The sequence below is a fragment of the Lepidochelys kempii genome, chromosome 5 (genome assembly GCF_965140285.1).
Source record: "Lepidochelys kempii isolate rLepKem1 chromosome 5, rLepKem1.hap1, whole genome shotgun sequence".
NCBI classification, from domain to species: Eukaryota; Metazoa; Chordata; order Testudines; family Cheloniidae; genus Lepidochelys; species Lepidochelys kempii.
In genome coordinates, this window is record NC_136384.1 from 1,286,372 (window position 1) to 1,308,551 (window position 22,180).

General features: G+C 54.6%; 1 protein-coding gene across 1 annotated transcript in view; it reads left to right on the forward strand.

The window, feature by feature from the left end:
- Positions 1–22,180, forward strand: part of LOC140911755 (B-cell differentiation antigen CD72) — a 28,180-nt gene continuing 6,000 nt past the window's right edge. Inside the window, exons 1-6 of the mRNA XM_073345487.1 lie at positions 1–85; positions 169–267; positions 3,743–3,832; positions 11,051–11,407; positions 12,999–13,147; positions 18,118–18,218. Coding sequence (XP_073201588.1) covers positions 1–85; positions 169–267; positions 3,743–3,832; positions 11,051–11,407; positions 12,999–13,147; positions 18,118–18,218 — 881 coding nt within the window. The remainder of the gene's footprint in view (positions 86–168; positions 268–3,742; positions 3,833–11,050; positions 11,408–12,998; positions 13,148–18,117; positions 18,219–22,180) is intronic.

The window sequence follows — 22,180 nt, forward strand, 5'->3', positions numbered from 1 at the left end:
ATGGCCCAGAGCGTCGTTTATGCCGACCTGAAGTTCGTGAAGGCCCCTGTGGGGAGCAGCGTGTGCTCCAGGGCGCGGGAGGCAGGTAAGAGCTGACCTGCCCCCTGCGCGGTGCCGCCCCCTGCCCTGAGCCAGGCCTGCAGACTGACCAGCGCCCTCTCCCTGCAGCGCCCGCAGACGAGGAGGAGGCAGAGCTCACCTACGCGAACATCCAGCTGGCCCAGCCTGGGGAGGTGAGGCGGGGGCAAGGGGCGGAGCAGAGCAAAGGTGAGTGTGTGGCTGTTCGCCCTGCCCCTAGCCCGGGGTCCCGGGGGGAGCAAGCCAGGCAGGCACCCAGGGGCCTCCTGCTCCCTTTGCAGGGACCCTGCCCCGTCCCCAGGCCTGGCACACAGAGCGAGCGGGATCGCTTGGTCAGCTGGTCCCAGGCACACAGAGGCAGAGTCCTCCCCGCGGGGAGCAGGACCGCAGCTGGCGTGCAGAGCGGGGCTGTATCTGGGAAGCAGCGACTCGGAGGGGGAATTGGGGTCACAGTGGACAAAGGGAAGACGAGCACCCAGCGCGATGCTGTGGCACAAGGGGCTAACGCGACCCTGGGGTGCACAAAGAGGGGAGTAGGCGGGGGGCAGGGGTTGGTGAGGCCGACCCGGGATCCCGCACCAGCTCCGGGGGCTGTGTTCTATGAAGGATGCTGGGGGCCGGACGCGTCGCAGCAATGACTGGAGAGCGGGAGGAAACCCCGGGGAGCGAGTGAGACGCTGTCCGGCAGCGGTGCCGGATGCGAGCCTATGACTGGGCTCTAAGTCTAGGACCCCCCGCTGTGCTGGCTCAGGCCCCCAGAAGGGACCTTACCCAGGTGGCTGTGCCCTGAGGGCCCCCCCCCTTAGTATGGCCCCCAAGCCCTCAGCCGAGCTCTGCAGGGCTGGGCCCCAGGAGCTCTGGAGAGGAGAGCCGCTCGCCATCACACCCTGCAGCGGTGCCTATGTCACCAGATCCCTGCTAGGAAAGCGCTGGAGTCCCCCCGGCACAGGCTTGCACAGCCTGCCCACTCCCCACCCCACTGCAGCAGCCCCACTGCCGGAGGGCTGGAGGAGCGGTGCAGGACAAGGGAGAGCCAATCTGTGGGGCTGAGGGGACCGTTTGCAGGAATCCCCACCAAGGGACCCCAGGGTATGGCTTGGCCCCGGGGGTGTCTCCTTGCCCGGGCTGGGAGCGTAGCCCATAGAGCTAGCTTGCCTTTTCCTTCCTTCCCTTCATGATATTTAGCTGCTGTAGTGAGAGTCAGCCGACAGGCCTGTCTCCTGTAAGACATTAGCGTCTGCAGTTAGCATACGTCTTGAGGTCTATGAGCTTTGAAGAGATCAACGACCCAACGGAAACACCAAGTATTGGGGAGCTGAAAGTTGAGGGTTTAAGGGGAATTTCTGACCACAGGAACAACCAACCACCAGAGTGTCGTGGCAGTGAATCGACATCTCTGTAAGCAGAGTCAGAATGAGCTCTCCCCTGACATCTGGTGCTGAGCTGTGGAAAAGGCCTTCAGGGGCTGATCTCGTTTGCATGGGCATACCCACCCCGCCTAGCATGATGGGACTGCTTGCCCAAAGGTCACGTTGTCTGCTGTGGGATCCCCGGTCTCTTTGTTATTGGGGCAGGAGTAATAAAGTGTTCTTATCCTGGTTATTTGAATCCAGGACAGTAGAACTGTACTTGGCATTTTATGCCTGAGGGGCTCTCCCTCAGCTGAGAAGCACTCACTAGGCAAGGGACATGGGTTCCAAAGACCTGGGGCTTAGGAGAGGTAGTTGGGCTTTGAAATGCTGTCCTCTGGGGGGTGGGGTTTTTTAAACACTGTGTAATAATAGAGCTGATTCAGATAAGAGTCTTGTAAAATGCTGTTGAGCTGAAATCGTTGAGACCTGGGTTTAAGCGTGAGATCTGCTCTGGGCGAGTGATTCTGGTGCAAGAAGCTTATGCAGGTGTGCTAGCAGTGAGGCTCCTCTGCGAACAGCTGAACTCACTGAGAGCTGTGTTAAGTGGGGGGTGGCCCTGAGGGCACATTGGTGAGTGGCGGGTGGAGAGGACCAGAGCAGGACCCCACACAGCAGTGAGGCAATTGGCCCTGAGCAGCGGAGCGTGTAAGGTGCCTCCGTACCTTCCACCTGGGCTGGGAGGTGAACTCTGCAGATGAAGTTCTGAACTCTGGGGCTGCACTGACTAAGGACAGGGGCTGAGAATTGGGTGACTTTTGGGTTGCTGGACTTAAGACCCTGAGAGGAAGAGGACACTGCCCAACTCACTTGGGGGTGGGTCTTTTGCTCATGGTTGGTGTTATGAATCCTGTTGGGGGTGTTTCCCCAACATAATGCTGCATTGTTTCCCTCCTTTATCAAAAGACTTTGGCTGCACTCAGACTCCGTGCTTGCGAGAGGGGAAGTTTTGCCTCTCAGAGGTGCCCAGGGGGTGGTGTGTAATTGTCCCAGGTCACTGGGTGGGGGCTCGAGCCGGTTGCACTGTGTTATTGGGAATGGATCCCCTAGATACTGAACCCGGCCCTTCTTGCTGCCAACGCTGATGGGCAGAAGGGTTACACATATAACAGGTACGTGAGGTAGATCCACACACACCTCAACACAAGCGGGCCATGGTAACGAATTGCCGTATAGGATAACAAGGGCTGTGTCCTGTGCCCCACTGGCTGCAGAGCCCCTGGGGCGTGGAGCCCTACAGAGCTGCTGCGGCCGATGCTCGCTGGAGCCTCCTTTGCGGGTGCCCGGCTGGAGCTGCCTCCCGCTGCCGCTCGGAGGGGCTGGGGCCTGGGCCCTGCCGCTCACCCAGCTCTGAGTGGAGCTGTGAGCGCCCAGAGTAGCCAGCCAGGCACGAGGCCCCAGGCCCAGTGTCTGGAGCAGGCCGCCTGGCCACAGAGAGGAAATCCAGCGGCTGGTGGGGCATACGTGGGGAGAGCCCACACAAGGGGCATGGAGCCCACTCACAGGAGCTCAGACCCCCCACGCAGCCCCCTCCGACACGGCCCCCATCAGGCTCTGAACGCGAGAGAACAGACCTCTTGGGCAGGGACGGGCGCTATAGTGAACTGTCCCTTGTCTCCCTAGGGGGCTGGGCCAGGCCCCAGGCGATACCTGGCCCAGCCCCGGGGACGGGCTTGGGGGGCTGCTGGGGCTCTTCTGTCTGCGGGGTCCTCGCCCGGCTGGCTCAGGGATCAGGTTGGAATGACCCAGCACCTGGGGTTAGCCCAGACCTGCCCATGGGGCGCTCCCCAGCACTCCAGCAGCTGGTGCTGGCCATGCCCCCAGGAGCCTGTCCCGGCCCCTGGGCAGGGTGTCCCTGTTCCTGGTGGGGATGGGGATGGGGGAGTGTGGCTGGGTGAGGGCAGAGGCCCCAGCTGGGTGGGCAGGAGCACAGGGCAAAGCCTGGGTGCGTGGCCCACTGCATGGGCAGGGCTTCGGCGCCCACCCCACCACGCTGCCAGCCACGCACTGTGGGGGAACCGGAGCTGGTAGCCTAAGCCCGGGTGGGTCGTGTCCCTGCAGCCCCATGGCACTGGGAGCTCTCCCCTGGCTCCCACTGCCTTCCTGGGGGGCTGAGCCCCATTCCCTGGGTGGCCGGAGGGGGGAGCTGGGCCGTGGGTTTGGGTTCCCAGGCACGCTGCCCTCTTGGAGGAAGGAGATGGGGGACCTGGTGCCCAGGGTTCCCCTGCGTTAACGCAGCTGGTTCTCTCCAGCAGAGCCATGGTGGAGCACACGGTACCTGCCCCTTGGCTTGCTGGGGACCTGCCTCTTCCTTCTGGCCACCACCATCGGCCTGGGGGTTCGCTGTGAGTAGGGGACTCGGGCTGTGGGGGGCTTGTGGGGACAAAACGCCCGGCCAGGGGAGAGAGGGAAGGAGCTGCATGTGGGGAGTGATGATGTGGGGGGCAGGGGGCCCCATGGGGGGGGGTCAGGGCAACACAGGGCGCGGGGAGGGGTGAACCCGAGCAAAGGAGAGTTTGGGCTGCAGCTCAGGAAACCTCCCCAGCAGCAACACGGATCCAGCTGAGGAGCCATGGGGGGCCCTGTCCGGGGCATTTGGGGGCCCTGTCCTGGGGCAGGCAGGGTCCTGTTACCAGGGAGATGTGGGGGGCCCTGTCCCAGAGCAGGTGGGGACCTTTTACCAAGGAGATGTGGGGGGCCCTGTCCCAGGGCAGGTGGGGGCCCTGTTACCAGGAAAATGTGGGGGGCCCTGTCCTGGGGCAGTTGGGGGGGCCCTGTCACAAGGGAGCCATGGGAGCCCCTGTCAGGGAATCCTCTCTGGGGAGGGGCCCATGGGGGGAGGGGCGGGGCCCTGTTTCTTGGGCCCTCTACCCGCTGCCCGCCTGGCACCCGCCCACCGGCACAGATGTTGCTGGGGCCAGTCAGCGCATGGTGGGGCTGACGCTTCCCCAGCTCCGCTGGCCAAGGGCTGTAGGGCACAGGCGGGTCCCTGGCAGGGCCAGGAAAGGCTGCTGGGCGGGCACTCGGCTGGCCCTGGCTGGCTGCCTGCAGGGCGCTCTGCCCAGCCCCTCGCTGGCCAGCACCCGGGGCCCCTCGCTGTGGGTTCGGAGGCTGCCTGCTGGCTGCAGCCCCCACTCACCTCCCAGCTGTTTGAACTGCCTCGGCCCAGCGTTCCTGAGTCTCCGTCACCGCTGCTGGAGGCTCTGGCATTTGTGGTGTTTAGATGTTGCTAAAACCACCGAATCAGCAAATTAAAAATACAGGAAAAGCATGTTTTTGCTGTGGATCCCCACAACACCTTGCAAGCTACACAGGATGTCCAGCAAAAGTAGCTCAGTGCAATCATTGCAAAAAGACTGGACATTTTGCTCAAGTATGTCGCAGTAGCCAGTTCAATAAACAGGTGCATACAGTTACAATACCAGATGTTACTGTGCTGAGCGTGGACAAAATCACAACTGCACATATTCCAGAACAAATAAAGTGCACTGTAAACGTTTCCGGTATACCCTCAGGCAAACCACACTCTATTTAATTTAAACTTTAAATTAAAAAAAAACTTTAATTTTCCTGATATCTGCTGGGAGAGCAATACAGCGGTGCATAGACAATCCAGGAAGTTTTTGGAAAGCGTAGGGGACAATTTCCTGGCGCAAGTGCTAGAGGAGCCAACTAGGGGGGGTGCTTTTCTTGACCTGCTGCTCACAAACCGGGTAGAATTAGTGGGGGAAGCAAAAGTGGATGGGAATCTGGGAGGCAGTGACCATGAGTTGGTTGAGTTCAGGATCCTGACGCAGGGAACAAAGGTAAGCAGCAGGATACGGACCCTGGACTTCAGGAAAGCAGACTTCGACTCCCTCAGGGAACGGATGGCCAGGATCCCCTGGGGGACTAACTTGAAGGGGAAAGGAGTCCAGGAGAGCTGGCTGTATTTCAAGGAATCCCTGTTGAGGTTACAGGGACAAACCATCCCGATGAGTCGAAAGAATAGTAAATATGGCAGGCGACCAACTTGGCTTAATGGTGAAATCCTAGCGGATCTTAAACATAAAAAAGAAGCTTACAAGAAGTGGAAGGTTGGACATATGACCAGGGAAGAGTATAAAAATATTGCTCGGGCATGTAGGAATGTTATCAGGAGGGCCAAATCGCACCTGGAGCTGCAGCTAGCCAGAGATGTCAAGAGTAACAAGAAGGGTTTCTTCAGGTATGTTGGCAACAAGAAGAAAGCCAAGGAATGTGTGGGCCCCTTACTGAATGAGGGAGGCAACCTAGTGACAGAGGATGTGGAAAAAGCTAATGTACTCAATGCTTTTTTTGCCTCTGTTTTCACTAACAAGGTCAGCTCCCAGACTGCTGCGCTGGGCATCACAAAATGCGGAAGAGATGGCCAGCCCTCTGTGGAGATAGAGGCGGTTAGGGACTATTTAGAAAAGCTGGACGTGCACAAGTCCATGGGGCCGGACGAGTTGCATCCGAGAGTGCTGAAGGAATTGGCGGCTGTGATTGCAGAGCCACTGGCCATTATCTTTGAAAACTCGTGGCGAACCGGGGAAGTCCCGGATGACTGGAAAAAGGCTAATGTAGTGCCAATCTTTAAAAAAGGGAAGAAGGAAGATCCTGGGAACTACAGGCCAGTCAGCCTCACCTCAGTCCCTGGAAAAATCATGGAGCAGGTCCTCAAAGAATCAATCCTGAAGCACTTGCATGAGAGGAAAGTGATCAGGAACAGCCAGCATGGATTCACCAAGGGAAGGTCATGCCTGACTAATCTAATCGCCTTTTATGATGAGATTACTGGTTCTGTGGATGAAGGGAAAGCAGTGGATGTATTGTTTCTTGACTTTAGCAAAGCTTTTGACACGGTCTCCCATAGTATTCTTGTCAGCAAGTTAAGGAAGTATGGGCTGGATGAATGCACTATAAGGTGGGTAGAAAGCTGGCTAAATTGTCGGGCTCAACGGGTAGTGATCAATGGCTCCATGTCTAGTTGGCAGCCGGTATCAAGTGGAGTGCCCCAAGGGTCGGTCCTGGGGCCGGTTTTATTCAATATCTTCATAAATGATCTGGAGGATGGTGTGGATTGCACTCTCAGCAAATTTGCGGATGATACTAAACTGGGAGGAGTGGTAGATACGCTGGAGGGGAGGGATAGGATACAGAAGGACCTAGACCAATTGGAAGATTGGGCCAAAAGGAATCTGATGAGGTTCAATAAGGATAAGTGCAGGGTCCTGCACTTAGGACGGAAGAACCCAATGCACAGCTACAGACTAGGGACCGAATGGCTAGGCAGCAGTTCTGCAGAAAAGGACCTAGGGGTGACAGTGGACGAGAAGCTGGATATGAGTCAGCAGTGTGCCCTTGTTGCCAAGAAGGCCAATGGCATTTTGGGATGTATAAGTAGGGGCATAGCGAGCAGATCGAGGGACGTGATCGTTCCCCTCTATTCGACATTGGTGAGGCCTCATCTGGAGTACTGTGTGCAGTTTTGGGCCCCACACTTCAAGAAGGATGTGGATAAATTGGAGAGAGTCCAGCGAAGGGCAACAAAAATGATTAGGGGTCTGGAACACATGAGTTATGAGGAGAGGCTGAGGGAGCTGGGATTGTTTAGCCTGCAGAAGAGAAGAATGAGGGGGGATTTGATAGCTGCTTTCAACTACCTGAAAGGGGGTTCCAAAGAGGATGGCTCTAGACTGTTCTCAATGGTAGCAGATGACAGAACGAGGAGTAATGGTCTCAAGTTGCAGTGGGGGAGGTTTAGATTGGATATTAGGAAAAACTTTTTCACTAAGAGGGTGGTGAAACACTGGAATGCGTTACCTAGGGAGGTGGTAGAATCTCCTTCCTTAGAGGTTTTTAAGGTCAGGCTTGACAAAGCCCTGGCTGGGATGATTTAACTGGGAATTGGTCCTGCTTCGAGCAGGGGGTTGGACTAGATGACCTTCTGGGGTCCCTTCCAACCCTGATATTCTATGATTCTATGATTCTATGATTCTATTCAGCTAATGTTGGACACTGGCTCAGCAGTATCTATGCTACCTGATTCCATCTTTCTGCCTTACTTTAAAGACGTGCCTCTTACTGAACCCAGACTTCACTTGGTGTGCTATTTGAAAAACCATATTCCAGTACATGGCTGCCTGCCAGCAATAGTTACTTTTGGTGATTGCTGTGTAACTGCAGAGTTCTACATTGTCCACAAAGGCACTCCTATCCTTGGCAGAGATTTATTGGCTGCTTTAAATCTCAGGGTAGTTAATGGACGAATTGATCTTCCTCAGCAAAGCGCTCCTGCGGTACACACACCAGTTTCAGCTGGGACCCAACACCAAGTTGAGGAGAAATGCGGCTGTGCTTATGGGTTTCTGCATAAAGGTAAAATGCGGAATAATGTGATGCCTGTGCAACAGAAGTTACAGTGCTTACCATTTTCAGGCAGGGAAGCTGTTTCAGAGGAACTGAGAAAACTTGTTCAAAAGGACATTATTGAAGAGATCGACTCCTCGGAATGGGTTTCACCTGTCGTAGTGACGCAGAAGAAGGGTGGAGGCATTCGCCTTTGTGTGGACTTAAGGGAGCCAAATAAAGCTATTGTGATTGACAGCCATCCTCTTCCTCACATAGAAGAAGCATTTGCAGAACTCCGTGGAGCAAAGATGTTTTCTACTCTTGATTTGCAGAGTGCATACCACCAGGTTACGTTGCATGAAGATAGCAGAGACCTCACAGCATTTATTACACATAAGGGACTATTTCGTTTTAAACGTGTTCCATATGGTCTCGCATCTGCCCCAAGTGCCTTCCAAAAAATGATGTCATTGATTCTGAAGAATCAACATGGAGTTCAGTGCTATCTGGATGATATTATCATGTTTGGAAATACTTCTGAGGAGCATGACAATAACCTGCAGTCTGTACTAAACTGCCTCAGCAAAGCAGGCCTCAAACGCAATAGGTCCAAATGCAAATTTAGACAAACTGAACTCTCCTTTCTGGGGCATACAATTTCACAGGCTGGACTAAAACCTGATCCAGATCATATCCTGGCAATTTCAAATGCTCCTCCTCCAACAGATTTGCAAACCTTACATTCATTCTTGGGTCTTACCTCCTGGTATGCAAAACTCATTTCCAGTTATGCTTCTGTCATTGAACCGTTACGGGAATTACTACGGAGAAGTTCAACCTTAGTGTGGACAAGAAGACGCACAAGCTAGTTTCGAAACGGTGAAAGACTTGATTGTTCATAGTCCAGTACTTGCACTGTTCAGTCCTGCATTGCCCTCAGTTGTAACTACTGATGCTTCTGATTATGGCCTTGGGGCTGTTGTCACACAACTGCGTGAGGACAACACAGAGAGGACGCTTGCGTTTGGTTCAAGGAGACTAAGTAATGCTGAGAGGAAATATTCTACAGTCCAAAAAGAAGCACTTGCTTGTGTCTGGGCTATGGAAAGATGGAGAACTTACCCGTGGGGCCGCAGGTTCAAGTTGCGCACAGACCACAGCCCTTTGACGACGTTGCTCACCACGAAAGGACTGGGAAGAGCAGGATATAGTATTGCTCGAGGGTCTGCAGGACTACTCTCTTTCAGTTATGAACTGGAATATAAGCCTGGAAACCAAAACGTGGTCGCCGATTGCCTTTCTCGCCTGCCTTTGCCTTCACCAGATGGTCCACCGGAGGATGAGGATGTCGTGGTTGCGCTTATTACAAGTGCTCTCACTGCAGTTACAAGAGAACGATTTCAAGCTACTTGTTCAGCGTGTCCAATTCAACAAAAACTACAGGAATTTCTGACAAAGAGATGGCCCAGTCACCCTAAAAACCTTGACCCGGTTTTGCTGCCTTATTTTAGAGTTCAGGATGAACTTTGTTTGATGGCTGTGTGCTACCAGGTACACACCGGCTCCTTGTGCCAGAAGAATTACAGTCAAAACTCATACACCTGGCACACGATACTCATCCAGGAATTGTCCAAACCAAACAACGACTACGGGATCTGTATTGGTGGCCAGGGATGGACTCTCAAACTGAAGCAGTCATAAAATCCTGTGTCACTTGCCAAATGCATGATAAGAGAGCAGTGACATGTACCCCTCCATTACAGCCTGTTCCTCTTCCTGAATCTGCATGGGAAAAAGTGGCAATTGACATTGTAGGACCCTTTGATACTGCTCCAATTGACTGCCATTATGCCATCATCTTAATAGACTATTTCAGTAAATGGCCTGAGGTAGCGTTTACATCGCAAATCTCTTCTGCTACAGTAATTAAGTTCCTCTCTTCAGTTTTTAGCAGGGAAGGTAACCCCAAAGAACTGGTTTCAGATAATGGTCGTCAATTTACTTCCCTGGAGTTTGAAACTTTTCTAGCACAGAGGAACATTTTATACAGAAGGTCATCCCTATAGTACCCTCAAGCCAGTAGGGAAATTGAATGATTTAACAGAAGTTTGAAAGAGAGTTTGCAAATGGCTAAACTGGAAGGGCGATTGTGGATACCCTTCACAACTGATTTCTTGCAAGCATACCGGGCTACACGACATGCCACCACGCAAAGATCGCCTGCAGAGTTACTGCATGGGAAACAGATGAATACTAAACTGAACATTGTTGGATTGTTAAAGGCACGACCTGATGCCCCAACCGAGGATGATGTCAGAAAAACAGTTGAACAGAACCAAGCAAAGTCTAAGGCTTTCACAGACAAGCGGCGGGGTGCTAAGCAACCAAAGTTTGAGTGTGGTTCCTTCGTGAGAATACAAAAACCTGGAGCTTTACGCAAAGGGGACCATAAATTCACAGCTCCTCTTAAAATCATAGAAAAGAAGGGACCTTACACCTATTGACTTTCTGATGGGCGAGTATGGAATGCTTCTTATCTTGCACCTGCCTATGCACCAAGAGGAGATTATGCCAACGCCCAGTCTGCATGGGATGACTTCACCGTGGTACCAACACAACAAGACATTGACCTGGAACCGGGGCTTGAGAGACGGCCTGTCAGACCCAGATGACCACCTGTCTGGACTAGAGACTAGGTTATGTAGTATCTACAGTGTTTTCAGTGTCATATTTCTGCCAACAGTATAGTGTCTTGTTTCATATTTGTTCCTGTGGTTAGAACAATAATGTTTATTTTAATTGGGAGAGTTTCTTAAGAGAGGCGTGAATGTGGTGTTTAGATGTTGCTTGTAATTATTAGAATTGGGAGCTCTGGCTGTTGGGAGTCTGAAAGGACAGGAATCAGGAAGGAGCGGGGAGGAGTTGAGAGGCTGGGAGAAAACTACCGAGGGTGCAGCAGCAGCTTGGTAAAGAGGTTTCCACTTCAAAAATAAAGTCCTGTTGAAGCTTGTTAGTACCTTGCCTGGTTGATACAACAGCATTACGGGGCTGTTCTCCACGGTCGGGAGGGTCCCTGTCCCCCTGGGGCCCTGCTGGGGTGGATGAGTGAGCCCAGTTCTTGAGTCGCCCTCCCGGCCCCACCCTGCCTTGCTGGCACGTGCCCGTCGGCCTATGCGTCCGGCCAGGCTCACGCTGTCTGTCCCCTGCAGACTGGCAGGTTTCCCAGCATCTGCAGCAGGCATCCCGAGCGCACGAGGCCGAGAGCAGCCGCCTCTCCCAGCAAGTCAGCACCAAGGGGGCGACCCTGGCGCAGACGGCGAGGGAGCTGGAGCAGACGGCGAGGGAGCTGGAGCAGACGGCGAGGGAGCTGGAGCAGGCCAGGCGGGAGCTGGAGCTGATGCGGCAGGAGGAGAACAGCACCCAGGAGCAGCTGCGAGAGCGGGAGGCCGCGTTAGAGGGAACGAAGGAGGAGCTGGCGAGGGTACAGGAGGAGAAGAGAGAAATTAAAGAGAAGCTGAACCAAACGGAGAGCGCCCTGTCCAGCATCCGCCCCTGCGAGCAAACAGGTACTGGGTTCCCGGGGTGGGGGTCACTGGGGCACCCCACCCCCCAGCAGGGACAGCTGAGCTCTGGGGCGGGGGAGCACCCAGGGCCAGGGCCGTGCTGCAGCAAGTGGCTCTGGTCATTCAGGAGGGGCAGCTCTTCCCCCAGGCAGTGCTGGCCCCCAGGTCTGCATGGTGCAGGGGAGTGTGTGTGTATTGATGGCGAGGGCGGGGTGGGGGCGGCAATCAGTGCTGGAGACGAGACAGAAAACCCCGGGTGGTGGGCACTGGCTGGTTCCATGGAATAAGAGTTGGGACGTGAACCCGTTGTCCTGGCCCAGTTCCAACCAGCTCCCCTAAATCCCCCTGCTGTTTCAGCTGTTAAACACGCTGCATCCCACCCCAGAGGTGGCTGCGTCTCAGGGGTGCACGAAGCAATGCCTGCCACATGTAGCCTGTCTAACGGTTTATCTGTAGACACAAGCTAGGATCTTTGGAGAAAGGGTGCTGGCCAAATACAAACTATGAACATGCTAATTAGTCAGCCGAGCTCCCATGATTCAGTCTGGCTAAGAGATAACACCTGGACTAACTGAATTCGGGCTGCTTCTCCACCACTGAGCTCTGCTTGCACCCCCCTGCTCTCCCTGCCCCCACCCCCCCGATCTGCTGGCGCTCCTCAGACCCGACCTGCAGCCCCACAATCCAGGTCCAGGCCTCTCTCCCATGTGTTCAGAAGTGGGCGACGCGCACAAACAGCCCATGGGGCCCAGCACACAACGGCCCGTTCGCCTTTGGGACTTCTTGTAGCAAATGCCCACACACGGGGCAGGTTGAGTCATATTTTGTGCCCATGACGCGCTTGGTGCTTCAACCACCCCAGGCAAAGAAACTATCCCAGGCAATAAAAAATGAGATCAGCTTCCCTGAGGCTGCCCCTGCCAGTCCTGGCCCGGGCTCCCAGGCAGGCGAGCTGGGCGACTCTCCAGCCGGGGCTCTGGTGCGGTGGAGACACCCAGGGCCCTGCACCCTCGCCAAGGGCAGAATCCCAGCCCTGAGGACGACGCGCCATCGCAGACAGCCTGGGGCCTCGCCAACGGGCAGAGCGGGGCACGGGGAGGAGGCGGCTGCCAGGTGACACGGGCAGCGCGTCGCCGTCTGCTCACACGGAACAAGGAGCTCTGTCAGAACGAGGGAAACAGCCCGATCCCTAGAAGGGCTCAGTCTGTCCGCGCATCACTGCCCAGCCCTCCGGCCAGAGCTGTAACGGAGCAGTGTCCACGTCCTCACGGTGGCTGAATCCCCGGGGGTGGGGGAGAGCAAAAGGACAGGGAGATGCCGCTCGTTTACCCCACCAGGGAAATGTTGAACCCCATGAACAGTTACACTTGTATCTGAGCCCTGGACTCAGCTCCCAGCCTGCCCCAAACCCTCGAGAACCCTCCCCCCCCGCCCTCCACCTGCTCGGAGCAGCTCCTGGGGCAGCCTGGAGTCTGGGGGAGTGTGAGCCCCTGGGGAGGGACCAGGCCTTCTTTGTACGGCCCAGGGCACGAGCCTGTTAGCTGAACTCAGGGCCAGGAGCGCCTCTGAGCCTCTCACTCCCTCTTCCCTCCAGGCTGCTGCCCGGCAGACTGGGTGTTGTACAGAGGAAAGTGCTTGTTCGTCTCGAAGGAGGAGAAGACTTGGGAAGAAAGCAAGAAAGACTGCAAAGGGAACTCTGCTCGGCTTCTTATCACCAAATCCTGGGACTCGAGGGCAATGCCGGTACGGTACATGCACGGCCGGAGCGAGCGCGGCCGGAACACTGCGTAAAGAGGGGGTGTCTCCAGGCTGGGCGGGGGGGGCGTTGGCAAATAGGCAGGGGCTCAGAGAAGAGCAATGGCAATGATCCAGGGGCTGGAGGAGCGTTACCAGCTCACCTTCTCCACTGAGCAGCGCACCCGCACTGTCCTGGATTGTTCTTTTGTGTCTGACAGATTTGAAGAACCCCCCTTCCTGTTGTCTCTAACATTCCTTGCCAGCTGTAACTCGTTCCTTGCCTTGGCTTTCCTGATTTTGTCCCTACATGCTTGCACTATTGCCACGTCCACTCCCTTGGAGCCGTGCCCCGCCCTCCGTTCCCTGGATTTGTCCCTATGGGTTTGTAGAGAGCTAGAAAGCTCCTCGTGTAGCCACATTGGCCTCCTGCCGCTCCTCTTCTCTCTCCTCTGCCTCCGAATAGCCTGAGTGTTACAGCTCTTAGGAACTGCCAGCCCCCTTCGACTCCTTCTCTCCCCTCCACAGGACCCTGCCTGCGATTTGGCTGACTCCGCTGAAATCCGCCTTTCTGAAGTCCAGTGTCCTTGTTTTGCTGTTCTCATGTCCTCCTTTCCTTAGGGTCTTGAATTCCATCAGATCATGGTCACTTCCTCCCAAGCTCCCGCCCACCTTCACGGTCGCAACTGGTTCATCCCTGTTGGTCAACACCAGATCCAACATGGATGACCCCCTCGTTGTTTGCTCAACTCCTCCTGAATCAGAAAACTGTCCCCTACACGTGCTAAGAACTTGCATGTTATGGCTTGTTGTAACAGTCTTACAACAGATACCAGGGAAGTTAAAATCCCCCATTAATACGAGCTCATGCGTGTTAGCTAATCCTGTTACCTGCTTGTGGAATGACTTGTCCACTTCCTCGTCCTGATCTGGTGTCTATAACAGACAACGCCCATCCATAAGATCTCTGCTGTTCTTTTCCCTTGTTATCCTCACCCAGAGACTCTCCATAGTTCTGCCACGTACTTCGCCTCGCGGCAAGTGTGCACGTTCCTGACCTACAGCAAACACCTCCTCCTTTGTCCCCATATCTGTCCTTCTGGAACAAGCTCTATCCCTCAGTGCTGGTACTCGAGTCATGGGAGCTGTCCCACTAAGTCCCCTTAATGCCAATTGAGTCATAATTTTCTTCATAGGCCATGACTTCTAGTCAGGGCCGGATTAACTCTCCTGTGGGCCCGGGGCTATTAGATATTGTGGGGTCCCTGTAAACAAGTCTTCTTTCTGGAAGGGAGTTTGGTGCAGGAGGGGCTGGGGCAGGGGGTTGGGGTGCAGGAGGGGGTGCGGGGTCTGGGAGGGAGTTGGGGTGTAGGAGGGGGATTCTGATCTGGGGCAGGGGGTTGGGGTGCGGAAGGGGGTGCGGGGTCTGGGAGGGAGTTGGGGTGCAGGAGGGGGATTCTGATCTGGGGCAGGGGGTTGGGGTGCGGGGTCTGGGAGGGAGTTGAGGTCCAGGAGGGGGATTCTGATCTGGGGCAGGGGTTGGGGTGCGGGAGGGGGTGCGGGGTCTGGGAGGGAGTTGGGGTCCAGGAGGGGGATTCTGATCTGGGGCAGGGGGTTGGGGTGCGGGGTCTGGGAGGGAGTTGAGGTCCAGGAGGGGGATTCTGATCTGGGGCAGGGGTTGGGGTGCGGGAGGGGGTGCGGGGTCTGGGAGGGAGTTGGGGTCCAGGAGGGGGATTCTGATCTGGGGCAGGGGGTTGGGGTGCAGGAGGGTGTGCGGGGTCTGGGAGGGAGTTGGGGTGCAGGAGGGGGATTCTGATCTGGGGCAGGGGGTTGGGGTGCGGGGTCTGGGAGGGAGTTGGGGTGTAGGAGGGGGATTCTGATCTGGGGCAGGGGTTGGGGTGTGGGAGGGGGTGCAGGGTCTGGGAGGGAGTTGGGGTGCAGGAGGGGGATTCTGATCTGGGGCAGGGGGTTGGGGTGCGGGAGGGGGTGCAGGGTCTGGGAGGGAGTTGGGGTGCAGGGGTGGATTCTGATCTGGGGCAGGGGGTTCGGGTGCAGGAGGGGGATTCTGATCTGGGGCAGGGGGTTGGGGTGCATGGTCTGGGAGGGAGTTGAGGTGCAGCAGGGGGATTCTGATCTGGGGCAGGGGTTGGGGTACAGGAGGGGGTGCGGGGTCTGGGAGGGAGTTGGGGTGCAGGAGGGGGATTCTGATCTGAGGCAGGGGGTTGGGGTGCGGGCTCTGGGAGCAGTTGGGGTCCAGGAGGGGGATTCTGATCTGGGGTAGGGGGTTGGGGTGCGGAAGGGGGTGCGGGGTCTGGGAGGGAGTTGAGATGCAGCAGGGGGATTCTGATCTGGGGCAGGGGTTGGGGTGCAGGAGGGGGTGCGGGGTCTGGGAGGGAGTTGGGGTGCAGGAGGGGGATTCTGATCTGGGGCAGGGGGTTGGGGTGCGGGCTCTGGGAGGGAGTTGGGGTGCAGGAGGGGGATTCTGATCTGGGGTAGGGGGTTGGGGTGCGGGGTCTGGGAGGGAGTTGAGGTGCAGCAGGGGGATTCTGATCTGGGGCAGGGGGTTGGGGTGCAGGAGGGGGTGCGGGGTCTGGGAGGGAGTTGGGGTGCAGGAGGGGGATTCTGATCTGGGGCAGGGGGTTGGGGTGCGGGGTCTGGGAGGGAGTTGGGGTGCAGGGGTGGATTCTGATCTGGGGCAGGGGGTTGGGGTGCGGGAGGGGGTGTGAGGTGCAGGCTCCAGCCGGGAGGTACTTACTACAGGCGGCTCCCGCCTGGCGGCACAGCTGGGCTCAGGCTGCCTGCTGTGGCCCCACGGCGCTCCCGGAAGTGGCCGGCTGCTAGCACGTCTCCGCGGCCCCTGCGGGGAAGGGGACAGTGTGTCTCCGTGCGCTGCCCGCGTCCGCAAGCGCCGTCCCCGTGGCTCCCACTGGCCAGTTCCCAGCCTCCGCTCTAGCCAGGGAGCGCTGGGCTGGTCCGGGCCTGCAGGTCTGTTGTATTGATTTAGAGGGAGTGTACCAGCCCAAAGAGTCAAAGGTGTTAACACGACCCTGTCACTGTCCAGCATTGAACAGTTTTAAACAACGTTCAGGGTTTGGTCTACAGAGACCTCGGCCTGCTGAGTGCCCCGGCAAACACCCCATTCAACAGCCTCTTAACCTTTCATTAAAGATACAGAAAAGGGGGAAAAACAGTTAAAGCCTTTGGAATTAAAGTATTATGTAAGGCTTGCATTTGAACAACATCCCTTGTTCCCTTTCCTTTCAGCTGGAGAGAGTTTTTAAAAAGAACCTGTCTCCCTTTTGACAGTCTCTTAGATGAGCAGCTGTCAACCTTTCCAGACTTCTGCGCCCCTTTCAGGAGTCTGATTTATCTTGCGTACCCCCAAGTTGCACCTCACTTAAAAACTACTTAAATACAAAATCAGACATAAAAATACAGACATGGCACAGCTCACTAGTCCTGACAAATTTCGACTTTCTCATTTTTACCATATAATTATAAAATAAATCCACTGGAATATAAATATTGTACTGACATTTTGGTGTATCGCATACAGTGCAGTACAAACAAGTCAGTGTCTGTCTGAAATATTAGTTTGTCCTCACTTCGCTGGTGCTTTTTCTGTTGCCTGTTGTAAAACTAGGCAAATATCTAGCTGAATTGATGCACCCCCTGGAAGACCTCTGTGTACCCCAGGGGTACATGTTTCCCTGCCTGACAACCACTGTCTCAGATGGTATCAAAGATGGTGATAACTGTCCTTCTGGGGAGAGGAGAAGACGTTAGCTGAGATGGGCTAGCGCTGCTGTTAAAGTCCAGTCCTGTTTCCTAAAAGACAAAACGAGACAAACACCCAAAGGGGGAGAGAAGAGAACAGCAAAGAGAGAAAATGCAGCTTCTCTCTCTGGTGCTGACTCTCACGTGCAGCCTCACTGCTGGAGAGACTCAGGCCCAGCACAAGGTCTGATCGGCCACTCTGAGACCTGACAAACTCGTACCACCATTGGGCTGGTTAGGGCATTGCATTCCTCTGCCTCCCTGGTCACAGGCTCACAGCCTTGCTGCAAAATGTACAGTCTTGGCTGGCTACCCAGACTCTTATTAGACAGAAGTCAAAAGGAGAAGGACAGGGGAGGGAAGAAATAAGGTGGGGAAGGAAAGGGACGCCCAAGGGAGATGGAGAGATGAAGTCTCACATCCCAAATGGTGTTCAGGACTCAGCCAGAGCTGGTGTCATCTGGGTCCCTCTCTCTGGTCCAGTCTGGTCAGGACAGGACATCTCTCAGGGTCCGAATGATGGTCCCAGAAGATGGGTGAAGGGCAGCCAGGATGGTGAAGCTGGCTTCAGCAGGCAATTTGTCTCCCAAAGTCTCTTTCTTTAAGGATGCCGAAGGGAGTAGTAGGTAGAACAGCCCCTGCCCTCCTTGTTTTGTCCACCAATTAGACCTAATTTCTGACACACCAATTTTGGCTCCTTGACTTTTGTCCCACACGTCTCTTGTTTATCAGGCAAGGCCTTAACGCAGTCCTTGAGTTACACCAGGGGGCCTTTTTATTTGGACTAATTCAGTCTGTCTCCTTTTTCCACCTTTTCCCATCACGTTTCTTGTCCTAGGGGTATTGTGACATCTTAGGAACCGTTGCCCACTTTTCACAGCTGAGCTCACACTTCGGGGAAACTCGTAGGCCCAGTTAGCACAGCCGATCGCAGCAGGGAAAGTACCTAGGGCCTCTCATTTCTGGTGGGCTGGGGTGAGTGGGCTCCAGTACGATGGATAACCAGTAGCTGGGTGCGCTGGGAGGATGCTGTTCGCCGCCCCACACCTGGCTAGCTGGGTAACCCCACTTCTGGAGCAATGTGATCATGCTCATGGAAACATCCTTTTCTCCACCAGCTAATCCCTTCCCTGCAGTTCTCTGCTTCTTCACCGCAGTCACTTGAATGCAGGGGTGTCATTATGTGACTCTTTTCTTCCTAGAATTTTCTGAAAAATACTAATGTCCAGTACTGGATTGGACTAGTCTGGAATCAGGAATCACAGTGGCAGTGGCAGTGGGTGGATAACTCACGCTTTGAAGAGTAAGTATCATATTTATTTCTTAAGCTAGATGCTCCATGTGCTAACCAGTGGCACCATCCAAAAGAAATATGCACTTTAGTAGCTGTAGCTAAAGCCACTGACTAAAGTGCGCTGGAAGGGTTAGAAGTGGCTTCCCATAATGGAACCAATGGGCCTGCAGTTCCTCATGTGGACCCTTTGCCAGGGGGGAATATTTAAAGCAACACCATGTACTTGAAAGCTGCAAAATAACGAGTTTCAAGCAGTTTCAAGTCCTCTGAGTAAATTCTTTATCGGTAGCGCCCAAGCGTAAGTCAGGTGGTTCCTGGGAGGGCAAGGGGCAAAACCACAGAGCAAATGAGTGTAAAACACAAATCCAGATGTCAGGAACGTACTGAACAGCGCTGGCAGGGAACGTGAAGAGGAGACATTTCTTAATTGTCTCTGACCCAATGCTGGGAATCTGGCTAACAAGCCAGAGGAATTGGAAATTCTCACTGATGAGAAGAAATGAGGTATTATTGTCATCACTGAGGCCTGGCGGGATGAGTCACAGGACGGGGATGTTAAACTCACTGGTTACAGCCTCTTTAGGAAGGTTTTTGGGGGGCACTCTGCATGAAAGGCAGCATCACCTGTTTTAGAGGTGTTGCTAACTCAGAAGTGCAGGATCATGCCTATGGATGAATGTGCTAACAAAGCCCAGCGGGTGCACGGGTGGGGTCTGTTACAGACACCAAATCAAACCAGAGAACAGAATGGGATACTCACTAACCTCTTGTCTGTGACGTGGGAAGAAAACCTGTGTTATGAGGGACTTCAGTCTGGGAGAGGTGTGGGAGGTCTCACGACCTGATCACATTCAGTGTGGGCACACAGAGGACAGTCCCAACCAGTAATTTATTTGTAGACCAGAAGGGACCACGATGTTCATCTAGCCTGACATCCGTCACACACAGGCCAGAGCACTGCTCCCCAAAGATGCACTAAAACGTATCTTCTAGAAATCTATCTGACCTCGATTTAAAGACTCCAAGCCATGGAGACACCCCCCCCCCCCCCATGGTGAGCTGTTCTAGTGGTTAATCACCCTCACAGCTAGGAAACAGCATCTTATTTCAAGATTGAATTTGTCCAACTCCAACTTCCAGCCATTGGGCCTTGTTATGGCTTTGTCTGCTAGCCTGAAAAGCCCCTTGGTGTCAGCTCTCTTTTCCATGTGTCAGAACCTAGACACTGAGACGGCGTCACCTCTCAACCTTGTCTTTGGTAAGCGGATTAGATTGGGCTCCTCAAACCTCGGATCATACATCCTGTTTTCCATCCTCTGGATCATTTTTGTGACCCTCCTCTGAACATTCTCTGGTATTTCCACATCCTTCTTGAGGTGCGGACACCAGGACTGGACACAGTATTCTAGTATCGCCTCTGTACGCAGCATGGTCAGGCTAAGATCACTTCCTTATTTCTACTGGAAAGTCCCTTTTTTATACACCCATGGAGCACGTTAGCCCTTTCTGCCACAGCCTTGCACTCACGGCTCACGTTGAGGCCACACAAAGTCCTTTTGTGAGTCGCTGCTTCCCAAGACAAAGTCTCAGGTCCTGTAGAAATAACCAGTGTTCTTGGTTCCCAGATGCACTGCCATGCATTTGGCTGTATTAAATCACGTTTTGTTGGATTGTGACTATTTAACCAGCCAATACAGATGACTGTGACAGTCTCCTGTCTTCCTCATTACTCACCACCCCACCAATCTTTATGTCATCTGCATAATTACCAGCCAAGATTTTATATCATGATCTATATTGTTGATAATATTGAAGTATTGGACCAGGAACCGATCTTTGGGATCCTGCTAGAAATGGCCCTGCTCATTGGGAACAAAGACATTTTGCAACCTCCCAGTGAGCCAGTTTTTAATCCATCTAACATGTGCCCTATTAGTTCCATTTGCAACCCTTCTGCCAGGTGGAGCCAGCAGCAATCAGGGCCGGGTTCAATATCTGGGGGTTCCTTTCCATCTATCCAACACAAAACCGGGTCGAGCCCCCACCCAGTGACCTGGGAAAATTACACCCCACCCCTGGGCACCTCGAGAGGCAATACTTCCCCTCTCACAAACTCTGAGGCTGAGTGTAGGAAAGAAACTTTTAATGAAAGGAAAAAGTCACCTGACATTAATTAGGGAAAATGCCACAAGCAGGATTCATAAACATAAACTGTGAGCAGGACGCCCAGCCCAGAGTGCGTGGGGCAGAGCTTCCGCCTCGTGTTCTTGAGATCTACAACCAACAGTTCCTTTTCTGTGCCCCCCTCTGCTCCCTCACCACACCCCATTCACAGGGGTTGTCCTGGGTCAGTGAGGACCCAGGGTTCAGAGGCGCAGCTGTGTGAGTTCCCCTCCCACCCGGGGGAGAAGGCACCTGGCTTGCTCCGGCCTCTGAGCACTTGCTCTGTCTGGCTGCCCTGCCAGCCGCGGTTCCTCTGGCCAACCCGCTTGCTGCTCTGCCAGCCACTCACTGCTCTGCTGCACCCTGTCATCTTCCACTGCCTCCTGCCTCTCTGCTGTGACCTCGGCAGGTCCATCCCTTGAGGCTCCCCCAGCTCTCAGGGACTGTGAGCTCTTGGGGGGGGGAGAACTGCCTTGCTGAAGCAGGCTGGGCAGAAACGCTGCCCCCCACAAGTGATGTCAGTGCTAGTGAGCACGTAACAAAAGACGCTGCACTCAGCTGTATCTGTGAACAGTGGGGAGGGGCAGGCCAAACTGTACCTGGGACCCTTAAGTATCAGCCACACATCCTAACGGGGACACCTGTCCCCACCCCTCTTACTTTCACAGGGGAGGGCTCTGGCATTTGAGCCCCTGGCTTAGCAAGCTCCTTTCAGTTGAGGGTGACCCCCTCAATCAGGACAGGCTCAGCATGGTTCGGCTGCCCTTTAGTCATACAATAAAGGAAACATGGATAACACCATTTCACTCCCCCCTGCAGTCAGGAGTGAAGTGATTTGTATCCCAACACCAGCCAGCGTTGGTCACTTTGGGCAGCACCGCGCTGAATGCTGGATACCGACGCCAAGTGAGTGTGTTCATGTAAATACAGTCTGGTCCTGAAATCTTTTCCCCTCCCCAGCTAGCTGTCAGGGGAGAGCTCTTTCAGACCCTGCTTACACCTATATTGCAAGTTTTTAAATGAAAATATCATGTGGTACTAAGTCAACTGCCTTGGAGAAATCCAAGTCACTGTACCTTGATCACGCTGTACCTGTATGAACACAGCTACTTTTATCACCCTGTACCTTTATCAGCCAGACCTGTAACCCTGTGAAAAAGGCTTGTCAAGCCTGACCTTCCATGAAAACATGCCGACTGAGGTTTATAAGACCCGGCTTGACAAAGCCCTGGCTGGGATGATTTAGTTGCAGTTGGTCCTGCTTTGAGCAGGGGGTTGGACTAGACACCTCCTGAGGTGCCTTCCAACTGAACCATTCCATTATTCTGCCCAGGATCGACACCAGGCAAACTGGCTATAGTTCCCTGGGGCGTCGCATTTACCCCTTTTAAATATTGGAGCTACACCGGGAGGCCTGCAATCCTTTGGAATTTCCAAGACTTGTTAAAAATTAGCCTTAGTGGTTCAGAGAGCTCTGTCACGGAGTCCCCGGGCGATGCTCTGGAACTGCTCCCCATGAAGCCAGTCAGGACTCTGGGGAAGTCTCCTTTCTGTGAGCAGCCTGTCTTCAGGACACACAGCTCACACGGCTTCCACCTTCCTGGGTCTGACCTCGGAGCATTCAGCATCCTCTGCCCCTCCCTGCGCTTCCCACAGCGAGTCCGCTCAGGCAGGGCTCCTGGGGAAGCCAGAGGGTCCTGCACCCCAACTTCGCAGTCAGACGGGACTCTCAGCCAGCCAGTAAAACAGAAGGTTTATTAGACGACAGGAACATGGTCTAAAACAGAGCTTGTAGGTGCAGAGAACAG